General features: G+C 41.3%; 1 protein-coding gene across 1 annotated transcript; it reads left to right on the top strand.

Moving 5' to 3' along the window:
• Nucleotides 1-2,735: 2,735 nt before the first annotated feature.
• Nucleotides 2,736-10,917, top strand: CD164 (CD164 molecule). The gene is made up of 4 exons (XM_021553782.2): nucleotides 2,736-2,944; nucleotides 5,411-5,602; nucleotides 6,730-6,810; nucleotides 7,783-10,917. Exons 1-4 carry the CDS (start codon nucleotides 2,857-2,859, stop codon nucleotides 7,941-7,943), a joined length of 522 nt encoding a protein of 173 aa, XP_021409457.2. The 5' UTR covers nucleotides 2,736-2,856; the 3' UTR covers nucleotides 7,944-10,917.
• Nucleotides 10,918-25,042: the final 14,125 nt, after the last annotated feature.

Genomic DNA, 25,042 nt, shown 5'->3' on the forward strand with positions numbered 1-25,042 from the left:
TTACTGCTGTCATCCCAAACTGCTGTAATACTCCTGTGGAATCTCTTCATTCCATTATCACATCTTGCCAAACACCAATTGATACAACACAATCTGCTCCAAATCCTGGGAATTTGCTGTTTCAAATGTGCTTTCCTAAAATGGGCATCTCTCAGGTTTTGCTCATTTTGTCAAGGATTTTACATAATTTTCCAGTAATGCAGTGCTTGGAATTCCTTATAGATTCAAAACAGAGGTAAATGCCTTACTAACCACTAAGTATCCAACAGTGCAATGAGAACTGAGTCCAGAGATGAATGTGGTGTTTTAAATCCAACAACAACAACCCAGATTGCCATGATCCTGCTGACTGTATGCTGCAACAAAGTCCCAAGATGCTGACTATAAGAAAAAACAGACAAACCACATTTATCTTTTCCCCAGATTCCCACCAGCGCCCAGAATGATAAACATGTTTTCACTTGCTTGTGGAGATGTTCTTGACTTTGCTGATAGTCCTAGTTCTATTTTTTTATGTACTTCATTTCCTCCCATTTTTCCATACACATAAACACTGATTAGAGTCTTGCTTTTATCTTATTTAACTTAACTGTCCTATTACTTTCTCAAAATAAGAGATTTTTAGTATGCACTCCTGATGAAATGCAGATTGCAGCAACCATTACACTTCATGTGTCCAGTAAATCAACAGAACTGTGACTGCAATCCCTCATAAAACTCTGATAACTGCTGAAGAAATATTTAACATTATAACACACAATTCCTGCAAAAAAGAAAACCTGAGTTCAAATAATACCATGTGTCTAGTGAAATCTCAGTAGATCCTCTGAATCAAGCCCTGATCCAAGCAGGAGACCCTTGTCCCAGAAGGACATAAAAGTCTCTTCAGGTATGGCCAGGAGGGATGAGTGGAATCCATAGAAAACTCCCCCATTCCATGCTCCCTGCAATTTTGGTTACATTGCAATTTTTACTTATGTTGTTTATTCAAAGCAGAACAGAAATATAGTATTTTAATAATGCATGTGAAAAGTATTTCTTATTAAAAGGCCAGAAACTTTTGTTATACTGTAGAAATAACTAAATTATTGTACACTACCACTCCAGTAAAAATGGAGAATGAGAGATAACTAAAGTCAGTATGCAACTCCATTTTCTTACCACTTTTCAGAACTAAATTCTGATGTTACCAACATTTGCATACAACAGAACATGTTTGGTCATTTTAATGCAGCTGTTACAAGGTTCCAGTTCTTATCACAAAATTTATTCTCTTTTGTTTCTTTGCAGACCTTTCTTTTATGTTTTCTCCCTGAGACTTCTTTCAGGAAAGCAAAGCATTAGCCATCCTGCCTGCTAGCAGAAAGCACCACAATATATGGCAGTACAGAACCTTGTCAGAAAGTTCTGTACCCAAATTATGTATTACCAGCAGCCCTACAGGCTCGTCCATAACTAACACAATAACCATGATAGGTAGCTTGACTTAAAATTTCTACATTTGTACTGGTCTCATAGCTCTTGGAAATATAACACCTTCAGGAAAGAAAGTAAAACGGGAAGATTAAGCTAGAGATTTATTTGGCAGTTTCCTCTTTATTGCCCAAGTCCAGCTCACACTTAGAAGAACCAAAGGGGAATTGTCCTGATTATAACTCTTTTCTTCCATTTGTCCTTTGACCTAGACCATAATAAAATTTGCTTTATAGCTCTAGCTTAGCTCTCCTTGAATACAGGCACACATGAATGTTTGCCTTGTTTTCCCAACATTCACCTGTGTTGGCAGTGCACAAAATGCTGGGGCAGATTTTCACAAACAGACTTTTATTTGCAGAGTACATTGATGAGGATATATATAGACTCAAGCTGCCTTAGGGAGAAACAAAGGAGAGAGAAGATGAGATAGGCATAGGGGGAACTCTACCCAGTGGTCTGGGGGAATCACTGATTTTTAGAATCACTAAAGTTGCATACATTCTTCGAGCCCAACTGCAAACCTGACAAGTTCACGGAAAGAAGTGGTGGGATGACTCGAGAACCTTCTCCAGGTGCTCTCCACAGCGCAGCTATAAAGATAAGGATTACAATTTGTACCACGCCTCCCTTCTACTACTGCAACCATTTCACCTTGGACTTAAGACAAACTCCCAGTATGCCGCTTCCACCTGTGATGGCACCAGTACTGCTGGGACCGCAGTTGGACAATATTGAGCCATCTGCACGCAGATTGCCACGGTTCAGGCGCCGTTCATTTAAACTACCACTTACGTACAATTTAAGTACAATTCGCTGTTTTGTCACGGTAGAAATGGAGGAGCGGCGTGGGAACGGGGAACAGCTGCGGCCCGTGGCCACGGGCAGCTGGTGTGGGCCGGTGGGAGCATCTCTGTCCCCACCGCCCGGTGCGACCCCCGCAAGCGACAGCGCCCGCCCAGCGCGGCTCCGCGGGGCCCGCTCGGACCGCGTGGCCGCCGCCCGCGCGCGGGAAACGCGAGCCCGCGCGCCCCTACCCCGCCCGGCCCCCAGCCAATGAGCACACCCAGCGGGGAGGGGGCGGGACCTTGGTGGTGACGTTGCGGCGCGTGACGCGCGGGAAAAGCTCCCTCCCGGAGGCGCGGCGGGGTCACGTGGGGGAGCGGTGCTGCGCTGCGGACCGTTCCATTACCCGCCGACTGGGGGGGGGGGGGCAGGAGGAAGCCGGGCGAAACCACAAGGCCGCCGCGGGCGGGGGCGGGGCCAGCTCGGGGCGCTCCGTGACGTGCGGCGGCGCGGGGCGGCGGCAGCGGGACGGAGCGGGCAGGGAAGTGCCGAGCCGGAGCGGGAGCCGCAGCCCCCTCGTTTCACCGCACCGCCGCCATGGGCCGCACACTTGCATTTGCGTTCCGCCTCGCCGTCGTGGCGTGCTGCCTCTGCGGGCTGGCCGCGGAGTCACCGCCGGCCAACGGTGAGTGATTCGCGCCCTCCCCCTGCTTGCCGCCGGGAGCTGCTGACGGGGCAGCCCCGCCCCGTGCCCGGCGCTGCGGGGGGCGAGGCGGGCTCCGCGCCCGGCGGGGCTGTCCGTGTGTGCGCGCCCGCTGCCCGACCCTCGGCGGGCGGCGGGCCGGGAGCGCCGCGGGGCGAGACCCGCCGGGACCCGCCCTGCGCCCCCCGGCGCTCGCTCGGCCGCCGCCGCTTCCTGCGCGCCGCGGCCCGCCGAGCGTTTGAGCCGCGCTCCTGCTTGTGCCGGTCCGGGACCCGTTATCCCGTGCTATCGCCCCTTCTTGCTGCTTCCGGCACCCTTGGAACGGGTCTGGGAGCGGGGTGCCTCGGCGCGGCCGTGTCGCTCTGGCCCTGCTGCCGCGTGTTCCTTGTCCCGCTGGGAGCCCCGCGCTTTGCCCCCAGTTCCTCACGGCTCGGGCCCTGCGGGCTGTTTGCGGGGCCGAGAACCGCGAAATGTGACGCGAGCCCCAAAACGCGGCGACAGCAACAAAAAAGAAGACAAAAACTTGTCTGGAAGCGCTTCGGCGTTCCCTGGCCGCATTCCGTAGTGGCGCTGGCTGCAGCCGAGGGTGGCGCTGCCCGGTCCCCGCTGCTCCAGCCCGCGGGGATCTCCTCAGCCCTGCCCCGCCGCGGGACGCCCTGCGGCAGCGGCAGCGGCAGCCGGGCTGCTCCGGGGCTGCTCCGGCAGGGCTTAGCGCGCCGCTCCGCTGCCACGGGAGAGGGCGCTGTTGGGCCGGCAGGCCAGACCCTCCGGTGGTTCCTGCTTCCTCCTCGACTGTCACGGGAGTACCCGAGCTTATCCTGTGCCAGAGCCAGTACAGCGGCTTTATCCTGGGAGCAAACGTCAGCTTGGCTAGGCTGAAAAGCTGAGTTCCTGGTATCAGAGTATTTTTTTTTCAGTGATGGAGAGAGTTGGGGAACTTGCTGTTTTCCCATGTAAAAGACCCCAACAGAGCTTTCACACCAGGAGGTGTCATTAGGACAACGTCTGAGACCCTGACACAGATTCTGAAGTTAACAGCTCATTGATAAAAATGCTTCCTCATCCTTTACTCTTGCAAATCGGATCCTTCCCCAAATTAGTCTGGAAAGGCTGTTCTTGAAACTAAATCAGAAGTCCTAGTGTACCGTGTATAAATTGAATTGGCTCTACCGACTGTCTTCCTGTCTTAACAGACGTACTGTGCTAAATTTTCCACATACCAGTGAGCAGTCTACAAGAGTGAAGGTTGTTCATTAGTCACAGGCCACTGTGTGTGCTGTGAGCATTCCTCTGCTGTATATCCACCATAATTGACTGACTTCTTCCCCCCCCCGCCCCCGGAATCTGTTATCGAGAAACAGTCATAAAGCTCTTGAAGTGCTTTGGGTGCTGCCTTCCTAAAAGGAATAGGGCTTCTGTTGTGCACCTCACTGATGCAACCTCAAAAAGGTCTTTCCGTATCTTCTTATGTGAAAGGGAAGAAATAGTGCCAGCCTTTCTGACCTGATCCTGCCATAACCAAGAGAAGGGCCATGTGGATTAGGTTTACTTCAGATTGTCAGAATTCTGAAGTTAGATAATGTAGTTGTAGTTGTTACTTGAGAAGTAAATGAGCGCGCTGCCTGCCAGAGATCTGTGGATAGCAGCATTCCTTTAATGGAGAAAAGTGAAAGGTCACCCCTAGGTGCCTGGAGTGGGTGGATATGATGTGAAATGTGCTGGAGAGCATGCAACAGAAGGAGTTGTGGGTTGTATGTGGGTTTGCTGAGTATGATGGCTGTATGAGTAAGTCTCGATTAAAACTAATGTGGTAAAACTGTAAATTTTGAGAAAATCTTACTTGATCCAGTTAGGGGATGTGTTGTGGTGGTTTTAAGGTAACAGTGTTTGACCTGAGATTGACGTAAAAAGGCAGCTGGACTGGTTAGGTTGCTGGCTTCTGCTGTGATCAAAATACAAACAGATTGACTTTTTTCCTGCTCTCCTTTTTATATGTGTGTACATTAATTTCTCCAGGTTCTTGTCATTATTTCCCATACTTTGATTGCTTTCTGCTGTATTTATAGCTTGCTGCATTACCAAAAGCTCAGGTTCAGTCTCAGTTGCAGTGAGGTTGGGAAGCAGTGCTCTCTACCTAGCGTTCTCCTATGTAAAGAATGCAGTTTCTGCTTGGACACTAGGGTTCTTCTCACTCTGGTTTGCTTTGAGGAATCTTGAGTTGCCAGTTGAACACTGGCTTGGTTGGGCTGCCTGTGATAAGATTTTCACGTATTCACTCATTCAGCTTTTGGTGTTAGTATAATGGATTCAGAAGCTTTGTAATTTCAAGCTAAAACTACTGTAGAACTCAGTACTGTATGAATTCCTAAAGCTATGCTGTCTGATGTTGTTTTTTTGGGTTGTTTTTTAGTTCAATACAATCTCTAACGTAACTTTATTTTTTCATAGCTTCCACAGTTTCTCCTCCTACCAGTGTTACTGCGCCCAATGTCACTGTAACACCTACTTCCAGTGTCACTGTAACACCCACCAATGCTACCACGGAGTCTTCCAATGCGACCACAACATCTTCCAATGCTACCACGGCGTCTTCCAATGCTACCACGGCCAGTACTTCCACCACAGCTCATACTACTATAGGTAATACGGAAACATTGAACTCAGAATGGCAGGAGACTGGGAAATGGTGAATAACGTGAAAGACAGGCTTCTTCCAAAATTCACTGTAGTAGCTTGGCTACTAAAAATCTGATGTGCAGAATGCATTAAAGGTTATAAGGTTTGGAAGAAGTGGATTTTAGAATACTCTTTAGTTATGTTGGCAGGAAGCATTTTTGGTGTTAAAAATTGGCTCCGTGGTAATTGAATTAGTAATTGCCACTAATTATGAATTCTTAGGAGCTTGGAGGTTTATTTTACTTTTTTTTCCAAAATTTCTCTGCCATCTTTACGGTGAAATTATTTTTTAAAAAGTCACCTAATCTTTAAAAACTTGCTGATCAAGGGAGCTGGGAGGTAACAAGTTGTTACTTGATTAGGCTCAGAGCAGCCTAATGTACAGTAGGATGATTAGCTTTGAGTAAACCCACAGATGCTGACACTTGTCCCAGGAACACAGTGGAATACTGATCAATTTTTAGTAATACTAATCTTTAGGGGAGGGGGGAGAGGTCAGAGACCCAGCTTAGGTGGCTTGATGATGAAAGTTTTTAGAAGACAGTTTCATTTTAGGTGAGTGGTTTTATTCCAGTGATAGCATTCACAGTGTTTTGAGGACAGGAGAAGAAAGAGTGTATGTCTCCTGTCTAGAGGTATTGGATTAGGAACTATTTTAGTACAATTAATGCTAGCTGATTCTAAATTAAAGTTTCTAAATGAAACTGATACTAAATGAAAGTTTAATGAAAGTATTTTACCTTGATACAGATTCTCAGTTGTCTTGAAGCAGATCTCTCAATTCTTCACATACCAGCATTTATATGAGTGCTTGAAAGAAAAGTAATTTTGTCTGAACAAACAATCATTGATCTGTGGAGTACCTTGAAGTATTTGGGTAACAGTAGTATGCAAGTTTGAAAATAACCCTTGTTGCAGAAACTTGGCTTAATGCCATGCAGCTCACCACCTAAATTGTGTGGGATACAGACTGAGGGCAAAAGTTATCCTTGTTAAAGCAAAACAGGAAAAATAATTTGTATAGGAACGTCAGCGCTTGCAAACTTTGCTTTGGAGTTTATGGTGTGTACGTACTGTCTTCTCTCAAACAGCCAATGTCACCAATGCAACTACTCATGCTCCTCCACCTAAAACTACCGTGACTTCAGCCACCTCGACAGCCACTACTGCAGGTAATACTACAACTGCCAAAATTCAAGCATTAACTACTTAGAAATTAATTACTTAGACATCAGTGTTACTTTAAGAGTGTTAGTTGAAAGACTCACCAAGTGACACTATTGGAGTAATATTAGTGTATCTGGTGTTGCACTTCTAACTTCATGGCAAATCTAATTTTTGATGTATGCAAGTAGCCTGAGAAATAGAGCTTATTAGTGAGATTTAAAAAGTCAGAAACATGTTGGTCAAATGTGATCAGCTGGATGATTTTAATAATGTGGTTGGAAGTCCCTTGTTAACTCCCCTGTCTTTGGGAGGTGGTATTTTGTTTTTGCAGCATAATAATGGGTTGGGGTTGTTTTTGTTTTTGTTAAATGAAATTGTTCTACAGTGACAGGAATAAGCTGAAGTATTTTATTTCCAAGTCAGTCCTAAGTATGTAATTTCATGAAAAGGTCTCACAAAGCAAAGCCCTTTAAAACTACCCATCAGCAGATGGCTGTTATTTCCAGACTTGTATTTGTGACTTCGGCTGATTTTTTAAGCCTAATTCTTGGGTCAAAGTACAGTAGATGGAAGATAACAATTTATGTTAAATTTAAGCAAAAAAAAAGTTAGAGCAAGGAGCAGCGACTGGAAAGTATGTCTTGAATGTGGGCATATCAATAATATACTCTATGTATAGGAGGAAGGCTTTGGCTTTTTGAAGTACAAATAAAGTCCAGCTGTGTATTGCTGAATTTTGAGGTCCAGAGCAGTTGGTCTATAAAAAGCTCTAGCCTTGTACAAACAGCATTTAATCAGAATCTCATTACCAGTTACCTAAATTCAGATGCTGGCATGGCTTCACTTTTGATTCTTTTTTGTTTTCTTATTGGTGTTTTGATGTTTTGAGTACACTTAATACAAGGAATCCAGCACTAAAATCTGTAGAACTGTTGTGAGCATTGTGCACTTACAGTTTCTAATTTGGTGTTTAACAGGTTCAAATACTACTGTGGCTCCTGTACCTTTTCCACGCAAATCTACGTTTGATGCTGCGAGTTTCATAGGTGGAATTGTCCTTGTTCTGGGTCTGCAGGCTGTTCTTTTCTTTCTGTACAAATTCTGCAGATCTAAAGACCGAAATTACCACACACTTTAGGACCTGCCCCTTGGTAATGGACTAATAGCCCAACACCTGTAGTTCACTGAACCAAAATATTTTCTGTTGCTCGTGGAAGACAGCAGTTCACAATATCCTTTAAATCTCTAAAAGAAGACTTCAAATGAATATTTTTGCAACATTATACTTGGCAGGAGAAGTGATGTGAATCTCTTCAACAGGATTACTTGCAATATGCTGCATGGGTTCTAATGGCTGTTTTATTTTCCTTTAGTGGCTGCTGATGTGGGACTTTTCTTGATAACGCCAAATGTAGAATGTTCAGAGATTCTCATTCAGTGGCAACACTGTCCAGTAGGCAATCTTAAATTTACTTTTTCTGAAGGCTAATATAAACATCTGATACAGTATCCCTTCAGTTTTATCAAGATGTGAATTATTGGTGACTGATTTCAGGGAGTGAAATACCATTTGTAGTAGTTTATGGCTCTTATAGTGTGTTGCTAGAAAGATGGGCAAAAATGTAGAATTAGATAATGTCTTAACAGAATAGCATAACCCTTTTTTTTTTTACACAATAATAAAAGTTGCCTCATAAAATACTTCATTCCAAACAGAATTCTTATGCCATTTCAAATTAATGTTGAGGGTGGATGTAGGAATAATCCTTCTAATGGGAAAGTAAGTATTAGTGCCTTAAAAGACTAAATTTTCAGTAGGCTGTAAGCATGTCCCAGCTATATCAAAGATAAATAATACTCTTAAGGATTTACTTTACATAGGAATATAGAATACATGTGACTTGAGCATTCCAGTTTTAAAAAAATTAATAACTGAGGGAAAAATTTCCCTAATAACTAAGGGACAGAATAACTGTCCCTTAGTGATTTTGTTTTAGAGTGAGGAGTACGGTACAGCGATGTTCAGCCACAAACCAAAGCTTTGCTTGTTTACCTTTTGTTCTGGCCTACAAAGACCAACCATAAAATTAGTGATATAATTCAGTTCACTCCCTGTATAAAAAGGCAACAGCTCACATTTATACTTGAAATACTGATGTTTGCGAAATCCTGATGTTTTTGTTATTCAAACGGTTCTTAAATTTGTTGCAAATAATTTCAGTAGCTTGAGTTGTTGTTGTTTTTCTTTATTGCCCTCCTCTACATCTGCTTGCTGAGGGAGCAGTTAAGGGTCATTCAGAGGATCTGCTGGTTTGATCCTAGTCAGGATTGCTGTAATCCTGGGACCGCAGGCTACACCTTTTTTCTGTCCCTTCTCCCCTTCCTGGCTTCAGGTTCCTGCCACCCTGCAGTGAACTGGTTAAGGAAATTATTCAGCCAAATAGTTCAGGGTTTGTTTTTTTTTTTCCCCTTGGCTGGATGAGCCATGTGATCTGAGTATCAAAGGTACGTCATCTCCAACACAGACTGATTTGAGCACCTGTGAAAAAACCCACAGGAAAAATGGAAGGAGAGATAAAATCAAGTGGTGGAGGTAGCACATAATAGATAGCTTCTGATGATATCCCCTGATCATCAGTTTTGGGATAATCCGTAGTACTGTCTTACTAGCTCTGACTTGACTGGAATTGGGCACCCAATACAAAAATAGCATTGATAACAGATAATAGTCATAGCAGTGGGACTTGAATTATGGAGCAAATTAAGTGCATTTCAGTTGGAAACTTGAGGTGTACAGTGTTGCTTTCTTGTGTTCTTCTAGTTTGAATGGCATTGTTTCTGTTGTGCTGCATAGAAAACTCAAATTGCTACAAAGTGCAGAGGTTACTCGCCAGTACTGTATCTTTGAGTTCATTAGCTTTTGGTTTTCTAAACAAAAATAAGACAATCAGCTCAGGTTTATGAAAACAGCAGTGAGCAGCCAGTTTTCAGCAACAGTATGTGTGTGAGTTAGAGGGTATATACTTGGCCTTATTCTGAAATCACTTAAATATGTCCTTTCCCTATCTAAAAACTATTTTCGTACATTTATTTGTTTAGAAAAAATCCATGAGCTTGTATTCTGTGCTTTGAAGTGAAGTGAAAAAAATACTCTTTTGAAATATGACAGTTTGCCTTCAGCTCAGCAAAGTAAACTATACCTAGTATACAACTTCTGGCCTCAAAGGGCTCTTTTAGGAAACTTGCAGAAAAGTCCTAGAGAACACTTCATAGCATGGAAAACATTGCCACAAAAAAGTTGTTCTGTAAAATGTTGCTGAAGTGCTTATTCATGAGCTTTGCTAATCCTGATTTAGGTTGATGATAAAGTATGCTGGTAAAGCAAACTAAAAATAATGTTTAAAGTGCCTTAAAATTGCTTACTTGTTTGCCTCAAATGTTGTTTTAAAGGGTAGAAGGGATACCTTGCCTTAGTTACTAAATTTGTTGTGGTGCCAGCAATTGCTATTTTCCAAGACTTTAGGAAACCCAGGATCACTGGCATGTACAAATGTCTATCTGAAAAACTCAAGTTTGTGCTGTATCAATTTAGTCACGTTCTGGAAGGCCTGCACTATACACCTCTTGCTTATTAGCCTTGCCTGCAAGGTGTAATTCCACAGTTCAGAGTTGTGGCTTGAATTGTTTCCCTTTTGGTTGTTTGGGGGGAGGGGAGGCTTGGTTATACATCTTCACCATGTGCTTGGCTGCCTCACTGTCAAAAGTAATTACTCCTTTGTGAAATGCAGTATCAGCTGATGTGTGCTGTGTACTAGCAAAAAACCTGAAGTAACAACTTGCAGTTTTTCTTGGCCTTGTGTTTTGAAGTGGAAGGTAGCTCATAGATCTGTAGCTGTACTTGCCCCTAAATCAGTTTTAGGCACTGAATTGTAGTGACTCTTCAAGTTATCTGGCTTTTTCTTGAAGCCAACTTGTGGAAATATCAAGCTGTTACCTTAAGAATGTTCTCTGCAAGTGTTGCTGTAAAAGTTTGTATCTTGTCTTCAGTGGAAGAAAACTGAAGCAGTTGTAATCGCAAAACCAAATTGATAAATAAAATCTGTTGAATGGAATTTTACCTGTGAACTTTCTTTAATGTGAGCAATCCCCAAAAGGAATGTCTGCTTGGTGACTCAGAGATGAGCTGTTTCCCATGGGAATTGAGAAATACTAAGGGAAATAGGAAGAATGCAAAAAAAAAAAAAACCAAAAGACAAACCCCCAAAAAATCAATAACAACAATATTAGCTTTGTATTTAACAGTACTGATTCAGATTTAGAATTATCTCTAAAAGGATTTTCATTCAGGTCATGTTTTTCCATGTTAGCTTAATTCTTGTTTTCTGCTGAAAGCCAAAGAGGAGCAACTTATGCATTGTGTTACACTTGTAACAACATGTGAGGCTTAATACTCCACTTTCTAAGCAAAGTTTGTAATACTGGATGTCAGGTGGAAGAGGGGCTGCTGTCTGTGTTTGCACAGAGGCTGTTAGAACTTTCATGAAAACGGTACTGCTCTGAGCCATATTTCTTTTCTGATTGCATAGAACCATGGAGTGGTTGTGATTGGCAGGGAGGATCACCTAGTTTTAGCTCCCCTGCCCTGGGCAGGAGCACCTTCTACTAGACCAGGGTGCTCTAAGGCCAGCTTGGATAAAGCTTTAACATTTCCAGGGATGGGGTATCTACAGCTGCTCTAAGCAACCTCTAGACTCACTCCTGCAGATCTGATGGATGTAGTGCTTGAGGTAGGTTCTCACAGGAGCAGGTTGGAGAGCAAGAATCACCTTCCATGACCTGCTGATCACATTTCCCTGGATGCACCCTAGGACACAGTTGTTATTCAGGGCTGTGAGTGCACATTGCCAGCTCGTGTTGGGCTTCTCATTGACCAAAACATCCAAGTCCTTCTGCTCAGGGCTGCTCTCAGTCCGTGTCACCAAGAAAGATGTTAAAGCGCTGCTCCCCGTACCGAGCCCCAAGGACACCACTCATCACTGGTCTCCCCTTGGACATTGAGCCATTGACTGCAGCTCTGAGTGCAGCCATAATGGAATTCCTTATCTACCCAGTGATCTGTCTGTCAAATCCATGTCTCTCCAGTTTATGGAAGATGTCATGTGGGACAGTGTCAAATACTTTTCACAGGTCAAGGTAAGTGATGTCTGTCACTCTTCCTTCACCCACCAGTGGTGTAACCCCATCATGGGAAGCCACCAGATTGGTCTGGCTTGATTTGCCCTTAGTGAGGCTGTGTTGGCTGTCACCAATTGCCTCTTTATTTTCCATGTGCCTTAGCACAGATTCCAGGAGGATTTGCTCTATCTTCTTGCCAGGCACCAAAGTAACACTGACCAGCCTGTAGTTCCTTCTGCCTTCCCTTTTTCTTTTTATTTTTTTTTAACGGGGTTACATTTCCCCTTTTCCAGTCAGTGGGAACTAAACCTGACTACCATAACTTCTCAAATATGATGGACAGCAGCTTCATCTGCCAGTTCCCTCAGTCCCCATATGCCAGGAAATTTATCAGTATGCTTGAGCAAGAGAAGAGAGGGTGTGCAGTTCTGTGGTTGCTGACTGACTGAAATGATAACCAGCTCTGGGGGAAGAAACCTCAGTTTCACATCATGACCTTGATGCTTATGTGGGTAGCGTATCAAGTATGAGTGTGTATTGACACAACTCAGTTTTATATGATGAGAATTGCAAAAAATATAACTAGTTCTGGAAAGACTTTATGGGAATGAAGGAAACCTAGAGCTTCCTGGTGTTATTAAAATTCCTGTGACTTCCAGAAAATCATCCATCTGCTGCACACAGTTAAGGACTGAATTCAGTTTTTGTTACAATGCACCACTGACATTCTGTGTACAGTGGTTTATCCCTGGTACTAACCAGTCTGTGTTACTTCTGTTCTTTGAAGACTATCTCCTGTAGGTATAACATTTTTTCTAAAATAGTCTATGAGTTTTGCTATACTGAGTAATACTTTAGTTGTTTTAACAAGAAGCTGTGATTATTGGAGACAGCCCTTCCCTGCTACATTAAGTGCTTCAGACTGGTGCTATTGCTCTACTTCCAAATTGGCATTCGGTTTCTGGAGTGTGCTAAAATCACATTTGATGGTTTCTCTAGTGACAACTGACCTTGCATAGATATCACACACCTTGTCCTTCATTTATTGCATACCTTAAAAAGAACTGACGTTACTTGATAGCTGATTCCACAGCATTCTGGGAATAAAGTTACTTGTTTCAATGTAGCAGCAAGCATGCATAAATTAAAACTTGCTTCAGTAATTGTGACGGATGTCAGCCCTATCCTAGGAATCCTGTATCTCTACATACTGCAGCATTTCTAATGCAACTTTCAGCTCTTTTAATCAGTGTTTAACTAATGCAATGCTGTTAAGTTCTGCCTGGATTTAATTCTAGGTCTTAGTTGCTTATAAAAATAGTGCTTAAGTGTTTGATTGTTTATGTTCACAAACATCCAGGCATGTGGATGATGCCAAAAGACACATAGATTAGTATTCTCACTGATCAAAAGCTGCAGTACAATTTGATGCATCTCTGGAAGATGCTCTGAGTCCTTTATTGGCTAGGCTATAAAAACAAGCTTTTTTCTATGTAAGGTAAATACAGATATACTTATGAACATTTTCTGTTTTCTTCTAGGTAGTGTAGCATTGTGGAAGGAGCTGCACTTCTTCCTAGGTGGAGAGCAGAGAAGGTGCTGGGCAGGTCAAGACAACACTTTTGATGAGTCATCTTTAAACAGACAACAAAGGTTTAGCATGCAGGCAGCAGCCTCTGGGCGTGAGAGCACTTCATTGGGCAGGATGTGGTAGGCACGGGTTGCAATAGTAAAGCAGTTAAAAAAAAAAAAACAGACATCAATGGTGTTTTGTAAGCACCTAGCTGTGTTTTTCACCACCATGTTCCAAGGCTACCACAGTCAAAGGAAGTTTCAGCTGATGTCCTTGCCTTTCTGTACTGTGCTGCACTGTCTGTGAAGGGAGGACATGAAGTTCTGCTCTTGTTCAGGAGGGAGTACCTAAAATGGATTAGCAGATTGAATGACTGGAGCTGGTATTGAGCACTGTATCTGGATGCATTGAAGTACATGTACACAGCGCTAGAGTATTACTGCCTCTCTTTGATTTATGTGTGGGTTATTCTTCCCTTACTTCAAGGTTGCCAGTTCAGTGGTATTTTCTAAAATGACCAGAAATTATTATAAAATACATGTAGGTTTACTTCTGGGCCAGCCTTTGTTGCTGTAGCTATGTGATGACAGTAGGAAGAGACTTTTCATTTAGGTGGAGTAATATCCTATTTGCTGTTCTCTCCTTCCATCTGCTAGGCACCTGGAAGCATAAGTAACATATTAAAAAATATAATTAATAATGACACAGTACTCAAAAAAATTCTCCCTTAGACCATTGCTAACTAAACATCTCCTTCCTGCTCCCTTTCCTTAGTCAGTTTTTGGAACTTCTTTTCCCTATTTACTACAATGTATATTGTCACCTTGCTCTTGAAGATAAATCTTCAAAGGGTTTTCACTTGCTGTCCATATGAAACCTGCCTGGGTCTGTGTACACATCACAGCTTGCAGACTAGCAAAAAATCTGCTAATTCTGCAACCATATCAGCTGATTATCAATGCCATCATTACTTACTGTCTTTGGTCTTAGAGTGTTTCCTCTTTTGTCATTGCTTCTTCTTGGGTCAAAATTAAAAGGATATTGCTGGTAATGCTGACAGCTTATACCTGAGCTGCAGAACCTGAAGAGTTACTGACACAGAGTTAAAATAGAGCTCAAGTAAATGTAAATGCTGTTGTTTCTGACCTCTTAGAAAAGTGTTAGGGTAAAGGGAAAAAAAAAAAAAAAAGAACAAACCCCAAGTTGTGAACATTCAGCATAGTATATTTGAATAATATATTGCTTAGTCTGCAAAAAACAGTTAATTCATGGATGATCTTGACAGAAGGTAAGAAAAAAAATTGCAAATAGTTGGAACTGCTCACAAACCCTGAAATTTTCTGCAATTTTTACAACTCACCCCAAGACCTTTCAATTCATAGTAATGAATGTATCAGCATTCATTGCTGCAGCCAGAGACATCTCAGCAGAGCAGAAGATTCCTGCTGTCGCAAATCTACTTTATTATATGAGACTATTTTCCCCACAATTGTTTATTTTCTGGTCCTGTTGAAAGCCAAGATTAAAAGGTGTGGAGACATGTTAATAGCTAAAAAGATGAGTTGTTTTTGCAGTGTGTCTGTAATCCTGCACTTAATACGTTAATTGAGACACTTCTCAGATATGATCCAAGATGTTAGCTGTGGTTAGCTGTCACAGGGATTAGCTCTTTCTGGCATTATTTCAGGGTGCAGGCCCAAAGGACTCTAGCCTTCTGCTGAAGCAGCAGGAGAGCAGCTGACCAGAGTGCACAGCGACCCAGTCTGGCCAGATGCATCAGATGTCCACATTCTGCAGCAGGAGCTTGAGAAGGCTGGCTACACAAACATCACATGAGCCCAGGAAGAAGAGCAGCAACACGAGAGGACAAGAGGAAGATGTGAAAGGAGGAGGACTGGAGAAAATACCTAGTGGACACGGCTCAAACTGCTAATCTGTAGATTATTCTTACAAACTGGTTGAAGTCTTAGTCTACCTGGCAATTCCTGAAGCTGGCACGATCTGTGTAAAAACACCTTTGCCTTTACAGTCATAGCACAGCTATTCCACGTAAGAGTTGCCACCCCAATATAGATAGATCTGGCCAAGTACTGTAGATCTGAAGTCAGGTCAGTAGCACAGTGTGATCAATTTAGTGGTAAAGACAAACCTTTACATGATGCAAGCCTGGATTGCCTTATCAGAAATACTAGTGTTAATGCTTAAAATAATAGTTATTTAATATTGACTTATTATCTCAAAAATTACTTATATTGTTTGTACTGTGAGACGACAGCTGGGTGAACTTCCTTCTACCTTTTTGAAATGGAAAGAAATCAAAACTTCACAGTATCCATTAAATATTAGACATGGGAATAAAAATACCACAGATGAAAAGGTAGCTACAATACATTGCAGGGTTTTGATGCATTTCAGACTATGTGTCTAGGGTTTGATGGCACTCTTATGTTGAGCACAGAGCTCCAAGCTCCTCAAAATTTTTCCAGCTCTGCATCATCTTTAACAATAGTAACTGACTGCAGGAGAAAAGAAAATCTATCACAACTGCTCTTCTTGTGCTCAGTGGCATCAATGTGACAAGTTTTGCACCAACTCTTTCCCTGAACTTGATTGACTTAAAGCCAGAGAAGCCAAGTATATTTGTGCATTAAATAAAGATATCTCCCATTTCTTGATTTTCCCAGATTTGCTTTGTGTCTTGTCTTCAGCAGTGTGCTAATGAACATTTCTCAGTTTCCTGCAGCAGGAACAGCTGACATTTTCCTGCAGGAGGAAACTAATTAAATTTGTTGTACTTTATACTCTTCATAGCATAGCAATGGACCTTGAAAGTTTTTTTCTGTATAGTTAACTTACTAGGAATTTGGGTATTTCTGATTCATTTTTCTGCATGCATTTGCCAGATTGACAGTAGGATTTTAATAGCACAGAAAACAGAAACTTCAGACAGGTAGGGGTAGAAATCCCTAAACAAGCTTTAAAAACTATGTAAATTACATAAACATTACCTTTAATGTTACATAAGGTTACATAATAAACAGCTGAGAAGAAAGATTTCTGTTAAAAAGTTTAAATTCCAGGTTAATTCAGTTAGGAGCTAGAAAGCTCTCACTGCTGTCTTGAAAGCCTCTAAAAAACTCCTGCAGTCATAGGCATATATCTAAGTGAATTACAAGAATGCAGTCTTGTTTGATTACCCCACATGGTTTCTAAGTAAGCTGTTCCAAGATCAGCACCACTACTGAAGCCTGATTTCCTGCTACTTGGGATCTTTTGTCTCTCAGTTGCCTCCCCCATTAAATAGAACTGTCCTTTTATTTCCCATTATATCCCTACAAAGCAAAAGACAACATAAATTACGGTTTAAAGTCATTAAACTTTAAACTGAATGTACTGTGCTGCTTCAGCAGCTGTGAAGTCAGGAAGCATAGATACAGCTTTTGAGTTGTCTGACTTTTCCTGAAGGTTGGTTTTGGTCTTTCTCCTCTACCTAAATGCTTTAATTACATAGCAGGTTGTCTCCTCTTTTATGTTTGGCTTAAGTTGCCTATTCCTTCAAAGTTTAAAGAGGCATTCAGAGACATGGACACATAACTCACAACCTGTCTTTACAGTCACATTCCTCTGGGAAACCGCAGCTTCCAGATCATCAACTTGACATTGCAGTTCATCAGCCTGTCTCCCGTTTTAAACTGCACTCTTGGGTTAACTGACTTTTTATCTTATAGGTGTTAAAAGGATTAATGGCAGCAACAAAATTTCATCATCTGATAGCTCTGTCTCCAAGCAGGCGCCTAGATTGAAACAGAAAGATGTTGAATTGTGCACTCAAGTGAATGAGTTCTCTCTGGTTGAAATAATCCATAATTACAGCTTTGCTAAACATACCTATAATCCCTCTGAATGCAAAGTAAAGCTTGAATAGTGCAAATTGATGTTCTCATTATTGTTTAATAGGACATCTGGGTTTCAGGCATTGCTAGAGGAAGATAAAAACAATAAGGAGGCCTTTTTCTCACTGTTCTCTCAGTAACCCTAACTAGGCAAGGCAATACATCCATTTTCAGGGCAAAGGTGTATGGAAAAAATCAGCACCTCTTCCCTCACCTCTCACACAGACTGTAATTTGCTAACTAAATTCATATTTGAGGTTTGTTAATGACCACATAGGTGCTAGGACTGTTGTGTGGCAATAAAAGCAAGGGCACTGCAGTTACTCTTTTCTGTTCTGTTCTCCTCAAAGACTGATACAGCTGTTGACATTTCTGATCTCTTGAAGGGTTATTTTTTAAACAAAGCAAAACAGTTCAGAGCCCCATCAAAGATAGATACCAATGAAATCAGTGGCCTCATGTGTCTGCACCAACTGCTGTGGCTGTGTAAAAGTCTCTCATCTTATTTTGTTTAGAAAACATGCCAGAAGCCTGAGAAATTATTTCCAGCAGAATGGCATTTGTCATCCTAACTCTGGAAAACAAACAATTCATGTTTTCACCTTGATGTTAGAAATGATTGAAGACAGAATGTATTTTGCTCAGTTTAGGGGAGAGACATTCAGATACACTTAGAAAGCTTTTTTCTCAATAGACCAAGAAAGCAAGGGTAAGAAGGCTTTTGAGGCAACAAAATTGTCAGTAGATGGATTCATCTAGTTAAAGCGTAATCAAGTAGTTTCTAAACAGTATTTTTTTTCTGTAGGCTATACTTCAAAAGAAACACTGCACATTTCACAGCCAAGAGCCTACTTTACCAACTGTGCTAAATACAGAGATCGTATTTACTTGGCCAAAAGAGTTTTTAAATTGAAGCAGTTAAAGTTCTACAGCACCTTTTCATGGGGACAGTCTTAAAAGTGGATCTGATTTCAGTCACACTAAATAAATGATTAGCAAATATGCACTAAGATTTAGACTCAATACATACAATAGCATCAGTTTAATGAAAACTAATGACATTTTTGAGGTCTGGCTGGATTAAAGCAGTTCTCTTCCCATTCCATTCATTTGGTAGTCCAGAGTTTGGGGAACAGTGTTGTAACGTGTGACAATGTGAAACAATGTGGAACAGAAGAAAAGGCAGAGAATTCATGTTCAGTGCAAAGTAGATAAAGCCAAAGGACAGCAGTTTGTCAGTTCTGCAGCACTGGTGTCAAAGCCCTGCCTGGAAAATGTCACAGGCACTGCAGACCCAGGAGCATGGCCCCAGCAGGGAGGCAGTGTCCAAGCAAGGTTCCAAAGTTCCTAGTTTAGCCTGGTGAAGAGAATGGCCATTATGGCAGTGGGCTGAGGTATATCCAAGTCCCCCAGATCCACCAAACCCAGCCAGCTGCTGCTTTAGCTGCACCCCTCTCAGACTTCCCAGGGCTGCCAGCATGTTCTGTCTGACACTGCACACCCATTCCCTCTGCACCAGCACCTCGCACAAATTCTTAGGCAGTTTACCTCTTCAGTATGGAGAATACTGCTCCCTTTCTAGAGCAAGGATACTGGCCCAGGATCAACAGGATGGCCCTGAGAAGTAGCAGAAAGACAATCATAGAATCATAAGATATGCAGAGTTGGAAGGGACCCATCAGTATCCTTGAGTCCAACTTTTGTCTGTGCAGAGCCCTATCCTCAAGAGTCACACCCTGTGCCTGAGAGTGTTGTCCAAACTTCTTGAACTCTGTCAGGTTTGGTGCTGTGGCCACTTCCCTGAGGAGCCTGTTCCAGTGCCCAACACCCTCTGGGTGAAAAACCTTTTCCTGATACCAAACCTAAACCTCTGACACTTCAGGCCATTCCCTTGTGTCCTGTTACTGGTCACCAGAAAGAAGAGATCAGTGTCTGTCCCTCCTCTTCCCCTCATGGGGAAGTTGTAGACAGCAATGAGTTCTCCCCGCAGTCTCTTCTTCTCCAGGCTGAACAGACCAAGTGACCTCAGCTGCTCCTCGTATGGTTTCACCTCAAGGCCTTTCATCTTTGTAGCTTCCTTTGGACACTCTCCCATAGCTTAATGTCTTTCTTATATTGTGGTGCCCAAAACTGCCCCCAGCACTCGAGGTGAGGCTACCCCAGTGCAGAGCAGAGCAGGACAATCCCCAACCTTGCCCAGCTTCTGATGTGTTGCTTGATGCACAAGATGCCACCAACAAGTGGACCCTGACCCTAAAGCCCCCAGCAGACTGGCTAGCACAGTGCCAAGGCTCCTTCTGCAAGACATATCCAGCACACTTCAATGACTACAGAAAAGCTCTGAAGTTCAGACACTTGAAGGGACACACTCAGATATGTGGTCAGACAGTGTTAAAACTTGAGACATCTCTTCAGAAATGCTAATATTTCCTTTTTTCAACTCAGCATTATGAGTGTATCTGCTGCATTTATTTCTTGACTCCATTTTTGTTGAAGAAGGTTTTTCAGCTTGCCTCAAAGAGGCAAGCTCTGCTCTTTTTCTTCTTTCTCTTCAAACAGCTTCTCCATGTTTTTAGCTTTCATTGCACAGATTACTTGTCTCCTGGAAGTTCTTGGCTGATTGTAACTTCCTCTATACTACTTCCAACAGCTTTTGTTTCTAAAACATGCAATAATAAACACTTCATAGTTAATTACTTTATCCCAGTCCCCATACCCACTTTTTGATTTACTTTTAAAACCTGATGATCAGTCCTCAGATGTCATGCCCAGCTGAGCTGAATGAAGAGAGACTTAGTCCCACATTGTCTTCATTAGTACTGAAGATAATGAAATGTTGGTAAATAAAACTGAACTATCCTAATATCTAAAAAACCTACTCAGACCTAAACCCAAAATAAAATGTGGGTTGTGAAAGCAGGGAGCACAAGGGAAGGGTAGGGTGAGTTAGAAACAGAATGCTGTATTTGTATCATTGCTTGTTAGAGAGATAAGCCTTAAAACAACATTCATTTGAAGAACTCATTCAATTTCAAATAAAAAGTTCAGTTGCTTCCAATTTCCTCATTCTGTTGTAATTTGCTTTCTGCAACCAGCCTCAGTTCTGCATGAGAAACTTGTTTTTAAGACAATGTATAAAAAAGGAAAGAGGGGAGAAAATGAGAACAGCTTTTAAATGCTGGTATTTGTACATAGTTTGTAGAGACAGACAGTATGGCTACATGTTAGAATCTGCACTTCAATCAAATGCAATGGTATCACAAGCCACCCATATCAGGACAAACCCTTCTGTACAGGCAAGGTTGGAAGCTTGCTGTTGGTAAATTCCATCATCAGAATGGTAAGAAAGGAATTAGAAAAGAAGGAAAGAACCAGAAGCTGATGTTAAGAAACCAAAAGAAAACAAAACCAAGAAAAACTGCTGCTAGAAAGATGATGGATGAAGTGGTTCTTGTGGAAGTAAATTGACAGCTTGTCAGTGAAGAAAACCAATTTATTAATTCCACTCTGCTGAAAAATCTGAGCATGCAGAATTTAAAGCACTTACAGCCCAAACATTTTTCACTGGGGAGCTCTCTCAGCCTTACTAAGGTTGGAGTTTCATAGACTGATAAGCTCAGAATGGTGCAATCAATCTACCAGCTGTGAATTTTTAGTATCATCTCTACATTCATTACCCTTGTAGTGAAATGAGTAAGTTGGTTTGGCTAATCCATGTTTCCCAAAAAGGCATTTGTTTTTGATTATACTCCGTTAGCCATATTGTCATTGCTTAATCACATTTTGAAAACATTGTTTCTAATTTCCCCTTTTTCAATTTTTCTGGTCTCAACTTTAAAGCTTCACCTTTCCCTAAGTACTTTTTAATGTCTGATCTTCTCTCTCATATTTATCTCATAATTATCTGTAGACTGTAGGCATGCCACACTTCCAGATAAACTAAACAGATTGAGCCCTCTGTTAGAAAGCATTTCCTGCAACCCTCAAATAATTTTTGGAACTCTTTGCTGTACTCCCTCATTTTTTTTCTCATCTGTTTTACGTAGTACACTCTGGAGCTGGCAGCAGTATTTCTATGTTGTGCAGAGAGCTACAAAATCTTTTTCACTATATCTGCACTGCTCTCCTTTTTATAAACTAAAAGGTTGCAGCATCCATCTTTTCCAGTACCACACTACACAGCCAGTCATCTGTCTGTTAAATTCCCTGTCCTGTCCAGGGACGCAGTCACCCAGCTCTGCATTCAGAAGAAATCCTGCTTTCATCTGGTTCTTCATCTAAGCAGGCACTGAAATACTTCTCAGAAGGAGAACCAAGTTACTGAGTTACCTGTGTGATTCTGTCCTCCTGCTCTGCCCACTGAATCATTATTAACTTTATGTGCCTTATCAAATTCACTTACATTCCTCCCCAAATATGTCATTGGTTATTTTTATAATCTATAATTTTGTATTTATTTCCAAGCCACTGACAAAAATGTATCCTGATAGCTCTGCTACCAACCCTTTTAGAAACCCATCAGAAACCAACTAAATTTAATGAAAATGCTGCATTTTTATATGTCAAAAAAATCTAGCTCTCAATCCATTTAGCATTTTTATTGATATGGTGTAATACTGAAATTTAAAATACAAAATTTATGTGCAGCTAACCCACAAGCCGTTCCAAATATATATTACATCTCTAGCATAATATTTATCTATCTAACTGGTAATTTTATCAGCGGAATGAAATGAGGTTGGTTTGACAAGACTTATTTTCCATACAGTAATGTTGCCTGGCATTAAGTATATTGCAAGTGAAGGGTGTGCTTTTCAGTCTGACTTTGAGGAATGGAGCATTTCAGCATGTGCAGCCATGTGTAGAAGTGAAAGGCAGCTTGCTGGCATAGTGATATATCCATGAAGGTGTTCAGATTGAAAAAAACCCAACCAAAAAAACATGTCATTAATTTATTCTGGTTTTAATGGCAATATCCTGAATGTTCCCTGAAATTTAATGATTGGGTAGAAGACTAATAACCTCAAGGTATGTAATTTATTTTTTTAAATCTGTGGAATAAAATATTAATAGTGTCTTTTGAACTACTAAAACCTACATCCAGCGCTGTTGATGACAGATGTAAATGTAGTGCCTGTAGGTGTCATTTGGGTATGTGATTCAAACTTCTTCCAAGATGCTACAGTTTTTTCCTTAGTTTTCTCTGCCTGCGATGGTGAGAACCCCCAGACAAATACATTATTTCAATGCCATAAAATGCACATCCAGCTCCAGTAACTGTATTATGTAGTTAGTTTTTAATCTATTTCTCTCACAGAATAACAACAGGCAAATTGCTCATTAAAGCAAGTGAGAGGGAGAGAAGAATTCAGATACCAGTTTACATAGCCATTCCTTTAGCTTGGCAGTGTCTGCTTGAGATTTTGCAAGAGCTTTCCTTACAGACATGAGCTGCCTCTCAAATGAAGCAGCATTCAGACACTTTTGTTTTGAAGAGCTTCCTGTAAGTAGAAAGCACATAACAGAAACAATATGAGAGCAGTCATTTTCTCTCTTTTATAGAGAAGTGGGTTTCTGGAAAGGTGAATCTCTCAGAGAGTTTTGAGTAAACTGGGATTGAATTGTTCCTATTTTCTAACAAAAGCTGGACCTTTTATAAAACAGAGAAGGGAAGAGGATGGGCAAGAGGGGTCCCCTAAAGGGGAAAATGTAGGATGATGTTTCCTATGGGTACAATTGCACATCTGTAATTATATTTACATTTCAGCAATTCAAATTCTTTTTCTTGTGTGCAAATAAGCTCAGAGAAATGCAAAACTTGATCTCTCATGCATTAGAAGGACTTGTCCATCTATTAACCTGTTTATCCCTTCATTGTCTCTAAACCAAAATGTGTGTGATGAAGCTTATTTTCCTTCCAGGCAAGGTCGTTTTGTTTCTTTTAAACACAAACATAAATGTGTGTATAGATATATCTTACTATGTCAGGCACAGATTCAGCAGCCCTCCCTCCTTTTCCAGCCATTTGAACTGGAAACAAAGGGTCCAGGATCCTCTGCACTTGGAGTGGGGGACAGTGAAATGCAAATTCTTAGATCTTTGGGACCATTCTAAAGTCAAACACAAGAAAGATCTGCCAGAGTGAGGTGAGCTAGTTTCTAACTTTAAAAAAGCCAAATTCTCCCAATAATTTTTCTCAGTTTCAGACTTTCCTTTAAAATCCTGTGATTATGGCTCTCATTTCTTATTTAAATCCACCAATTTGCAATAATTCAATCCATTTTTGATGGCGCTATTTAGTAAAATATTCTGATGATTTAGCATCTCCCTGATTCAGCTGAACTAAGTCTATGCACATCCATTTTATTAGGGTTTAAAATTACAAGAACACAAAGCCCATTTTTTTTCATCCATTTAAAGTTTACAAATATGATCCATTCTGCTTTCCTTAGTTTGACATGTGCAGCTAATTAGCCACTATAACAATCAATAAACTGTTTGTCCAATCCTAATCAGCTTCATTTACAGCAGTGAGGCGCTTTTCTTTCCATCCATCTTCAGTTTAATTTAGTAATTTTTGTCCTTAATCTTGTATTTCTTTAATTAAATTTATAAACCTCATGCTGTGTTCTGCTTCATTTAAGCAGATACAAATTTTAAGAAAGAAAACAAATGCTACCTCTTCCCAAACAACAATCTTGTTAATTTTCACTTCATGTCTGCCTGTCTTCCCTTTCATACCTTCTGGCCAGTTATGAAATAGGAAATTTTGATGCAGTGTTATAATCCATCTTCTGAGTCAATTATAGAATGAGGAATACTATAGGCTACACATACTTCCTAAACTCTTGCTTCAAGCAAGCATGAGAGGTTTGTTTCACATTCTTCCCATTTGAAGACTGACTACCATTATACCCATAAGACTGGGGAAAAAAATTAGAATTTTTACCTAAAATTTGCAGTTACCAAGAGCTCCTATAAGTTCACCATTTTCCATGAGGCTCTCCAACCTGACCACGAGTTTTGCAAAAAATTAGACATGGTAACAAGATGAAATGGCAAGGAAGTATCTTCGCAGCATGTCTGAGCTTAGCAGAGAGCTGAGCCTTCTGAGGGTTTTGCTTCCAACAGTTCAGAGCCTTTAGCTTACACACCAGCTTGCTGAGCCTGGTATTGTCATCCTGCATGAACTGCAGCTGTTCCTGCTAAAGAAGACATTGTTAAGAGTAGACCCAAAAGGATTATTTCCCCAGGAAGCAACATGGTTTGGAAGTAAATACAATTGCAAAAGCATGCAATTCTTTATATCACTTTCTAACTTTCAAATGTTCAAACTTTGCAGTATAAAGCAGTGCAGCCTTTGGCAATAAATTTCTATTACTGCATCTCTGGGGAAGCAGAAAATCTGAATGGGAAAAAACTGAAGAAATTTAATCCCAAAAAGCAAGTGGCAAACCCCTCCAAAATTATGCCCTCTTAATGAACACTATTATGGCAAATAGGGATTCAGATTCACACTATATTAATATACTTGGTCGACCCTAAATACAGTGTTCTTAGTGAAAACAAAATTAGTGGATTAATGAAAAGTATAGT

Source organism: Lonchura striata, chromosome 3 (genome assembly GCF_046129695.1).
Source record: "Lonchura striata isolate bLonStr1 chromosome 3, bLonStr1.mat, whole genome shotgun sequence".
NCBI lineage: Eukaryota > Metazoa > Chordata > Aves > Passeriformes > Estrildidae > Lonchura > Lonchura striata.